This window comes from Puntigrus tetrazona, chromosome 16, assembly GCF_018831695.1.
Source record: "Puntigrus tetrazona isolate hp1 chromosome 16, ASM1883169v1, whole genome shotgun sequence".
NCBI classification, from domain to species: domain Eukaryota; kingdom Metazoa; phylum Chordata; class Actinopteri; order Cypriniformes; family Cyprinidae; genus Puntigrus; species Puntigrus tetrazona.
In genome coordinates, this window is record NC_056714.1 from 11984997 (window position 1) to 11988999 (window position 4003).

General features: G+C 41.5%; 1 protein-coding gene across 3 annotated transcripts; it reads right to left on the reverse strand.

The window, feature by feature from the left end:
- Positions 1-637: 637 nt before the first annotated feature.
- twist1b (twist family bHLH transcription factor 1b) lies at positions 638-2454 on the reverse strand. Of its 3 annotated transcripts, none has more exons than XM_043260328.1 (2): positions 1929-2454; positions 638-1327 (listed from the first exon to the last, which is right to left on the reverse strand). In XM_043260328.1, the coding sequence occupies exons 1-2, from the start codon at positions 2288-2290 to the stop codon at positions 1324-1326; spliced, it is 366 nt and encodes a 121-aa protein (XP_043116263.1). In that variant the 5' UTR covers positions 2291-2454; the 3' UTR covers positions 638-1323. The 3 variants fall into 3 exon arrangements, with proteins under 3 accessions (XP_043116263.1, XP_043116262.1, XP_043116261.1); XM_043260327.1 differs by having other exon boundaries at positions 640-1327; positions 1874-2454; XM_043260326.1 differs by having other exon boundaries at positions 640-1327; positions 1746-2454.
- Between the last annotated feature and the right edge of the window lie 1549 nt (positions 2455-4003).

Genomic DNA, 4003 nt, shown 5'->3' on the forward strand with positions numbered 1-4003 from the left:
TGATTTAATTTAGCGAACTGGGTGTAGTTGCATTGCATTTTTTTTTACATATAAAACTGGACAATAGCAAAGCAAACAGGCAAAGCTGATGAGAAGCGCTGTCATTTCCCCCTATTTTTGGAGCAGCCTCTGGATATACGTCCATTGCGATCCCTGGGGATTTGACCCTGTGACGCAAGAGTGCATTCGGGAAGCTTTAGCAGGAAGAAAACGATGATATTTAGTGCGACTGTAAAAAAAAGACATAAAAATTTAGGGGTACCTGCCATGAAAACAAACCGATTATCTAGCCCGTTTCTTCTCTCTCTCTCTCTCTCTCTCTCAGATGACAACTAAATCAGAAGTCATATTTAACCAGACCTATATGAATAAAACATATTTGATATTTCATTACAATCATATGCAATCGTTAAAGACTATTTTAAACGATGCATTTCATCTATAACGCGTTCTAATGCACAATCATCTTTATATTATTTTGCATACTGAGCTTATTAAATAAAACATTTTAGTATGTATTGCATTATTAAAAACAGGGACACTTTTTTTGCTAAAAGTAATAGCTAATAATAAAAGTAATCAATAGTTTATTGTTTAGATGAAAATGCATTGTTTTTATTTTTCCAATTCAATTAACACATTTTTTGCCCTGGCCCAACCAACTCGTGTAATTGTTTTTAGATAGCCTACTAGCTATCAAAATCATTTTTCATAATAAGACTAAACAGTCGTTTTCTGTTTTTCCCTTCTAAATTATTCATGACGTTTAATTCAAAATCGCGTACACAAACACGAAGCGAATCAATTTCGATACTAACGTGAACTGCTTCTTTAAAAGTTCTCCATCTTTATTACAGAAATACACATTTATTTACAAAAGTAGCCAAAAAAAATAAGAATGCATTTCGACACAGGATACATTTGCCTTCGCTTCAAAAAAGTGTGTCATCAATAAATAAATAGAATTGTACTAAAACTTTGTATTTCGCACAGGGTTCGAACTAGAGGCTTCATCCCCCATCTTCACGCCGTCTTCGTGATGCAATTTCACTTTCTCCAAGAAAGCTATGCACAACCGAGTCTTCAAATAAAAAAAAACAAAAACAATAGAAAAACATGCATATGCACACATTTCCAACATTCGTCGTCAATGATAACGCTCGCGAGGACGTCCGTATACGCGGCGCGCGCGCGCTGTCCGTGGCCTTCTCTCGATAATAGCCGTGACCTCTGTTGGAGCGTTTGCAGTTTTCCCCCCAGATTGCGAAGGAATCTAGCATTGTGTCGGCGCGTCGGTCCTCGAGTTTTCCCAGCTCTTGGCTTTCACCTGCGAATAACAGCATGGTTTAGGCTGGACAGTGTTTGCTGTGGGCAAAACTTTAATTACAGTAACCTATTTGTTTTGAGAAAAAAATAATAATCGTAACCGACTGTGTAAAAAAAAAAATGGTGCTACAATAGGCCGTGCTGGTAAACAGTGCCGTTGCACGTAACGTTTAACAACGTTTTTTTAGGCTTAAGCTACATTTTGTCCAAACGTAATTATTTGCGTTATTGCTATATCTAAAGGGAGAGGTAAAAAAAAAAAAATAAAATAAAGCCATGCTGATGGTAAACAAATCCAGGCCGTCTGAGATGCATGCAACAGTTCTTGTCTTTCCAGCTAAACGTGTGAAATGAAGTCAATGCTTTTGAGAGGTCTCGCTCAAGTGTTTACGAAGACGAGGGGTATCGTGAAAGCGTACCGTTTGAAAACAACAACAAAAAGTTTCCCTGCGCGCTAGTGAGATGCAGACATGGACCATGCGCCCTCCATCCTCCAAACCGAGAACGCGTAGCTCAAACGCTCATGAGCAACATAACTACAACTTGCCATCTTGGAGTCCAGCTCGTCACTCTGTAGAACCTGACAGAGAAAATCGATGTACCTGGCGGCGAGTTTTAGCGTCTGTATTTTGCTCAGTTTGTCGGAGGGTAAAGTGGGGATGATTTTGCGCAGAGCCGCGAACGCTTCGTTGAGCGACTGCGTCCTCTGTCGCTCTCGCACGTTCGCCATCACGCGCTGCGTTTGCAGCTCCTCGAAAGACTGAGGGCTGTTGCTGCCGTTGCTGGACTTTTTCCCCCTTTTCCCAAGGGTCGAGCTGTCGGAGTCCTCCCCGTTTTTCCTGCTCGACCGTCTTTTCCTTCCGCACCTCTTCGGTGGCCTGTCGGGCTCTCCGTCGCTGTTGCTGAGGCTGTCCGCGGGAGACACGGGGGAGCTGGAGGAGTCTCGCGCGGGCTCTTCGGGCATCTCGTTCAAGTCTGCTGAAAGCGCGCGCGAAGTTATTCCCTCATGAGGGTGAAGTACAATTCCAATCCCGCGCTGCTCGTTCTCGTGGAAATAACTGGGTATGGGGGATTCCGAGCAACTTTGAGTTAGGTTGAAAGGACAAACTTGGGGAGCTCTTATAGTCTGCTAAAGTGTTTGGGAGAAGAGAGACGATTGGCCAAGGAGGCTCAAGACGCGAGAAGGAGGGTGGGGGAAACTTTTCTTTTAAACTCGAGATATTTTCCTTGACAGTTCTTTGGTGAGCAGAAAAAAAATACTAACTCAACTAACTGTAAGGTTTCGACGTGCTTTGATTAGATTTTAAAACATTGTACAGTGCCTTTCTGAATCAACTTACAACCGACCGAATTGGGTTACTGTTATTATAACATATATTAGAACTTCACAACAACATATCTCTATGTCTCTAAAACGAAAATCCCCGCGAAAAATAATAACAATAATAATAAAAAAATACTTCGTTCAAAAAATGATAAAAGGCTAACGCGCGAATATAGGCGTCTAGACTCTGCTTGGAAATCAATTAGAAAAGAAAAATGTAGAAATGTGTCTGAAAATATCAGATCTAATTCGAAGTCATATTTAACGATTCAAGTTATTCAGTTATTTTACATGAATTATGTACGATTTATCTTCATCGTGACAGCCATTCACTTGCAAGAACCATTTGAAACCCAAACCAAGACACACGACCTAAACATGTCGAGCGTGAATGATCAGGATCTATGTACTTTTAACACATCAATGAAATACTGTCCAACGAAACACTGCACAGATTTGTAATTTTATAGCCTTGTTTATATAAAGTGAACCGATAAACGTCCTCCACCAGGGGTCGTGGTATTCTGGTCAGAGTTCGTTTCATTTCCAAATTCGTAATGCTAGAGTTACAACTGCTTGAATTTAACTGGCAGTGAACTGCATCAGATAAAACACGAACGGTCTCGAAATCCGTCAGAAATATATTGTGAAGGCTGGCAGGTATCCAATACAACTTTTAACATTTACGGTTTACACTTTTCCATTTCACCTGAGAATAATTTCCGTTCGTAGAAGTGTCTTAAGATCTCCCATGTCCACCCTGTGATGCTTCACGTTTTCACCCAGGGACAACTTCAGAGTACAGCACACTATTATATCTGAAGGTCTTTGAGAAACCAGCAGATAACCCTATAACACTTGGGCTGCAGCCCTACCGAGGGGACGTAAATTATCTTGGTAATGTCCAATATTCATCCCTTGCATAATTTAAAGTTGTTGCACAATTTGTGCAGCTAGGGCGGGGGATTGATAAAAATGTTAGGGGATTTTGGTTCGGCTCAGTCCAATGTTTGTGCAGTCCTGTTTCAGCTCCTTGGGTCCCTTAAAAGACAAATCCTGGACTCACATTATACATCTAACACCACACACGTGGCATATAATCGATTTCCCTGTGCAGGACTGCTGAGTGAGTGAGGATTTCGACTCGCACTAAGTATGTGATGATGATTCACGCTCTGACTCAAATATCGAGAAGTCCAAGAATCTGATATTTTACAGCTCCTCCCGCGGCACAGAGTGCAAGGACAGATCCAGCACGGCTCTAAAGCCAGAGCACAACACGAGGGCTCCAGTAACTGCACTATCATGTATTAACAGCAATGTGAAAGGTACGGTCTTGTCTCTTTGGGCTTG

Coding starts and splice junctions, on each gene's coding strand:
- twist1b (XM_043260326.1), bottom strand. CDS start 2,290: ATGCCCGAAGAGCCCGCGCGAGACTCCTCCAGCTCCCCCGTGTCTCCC.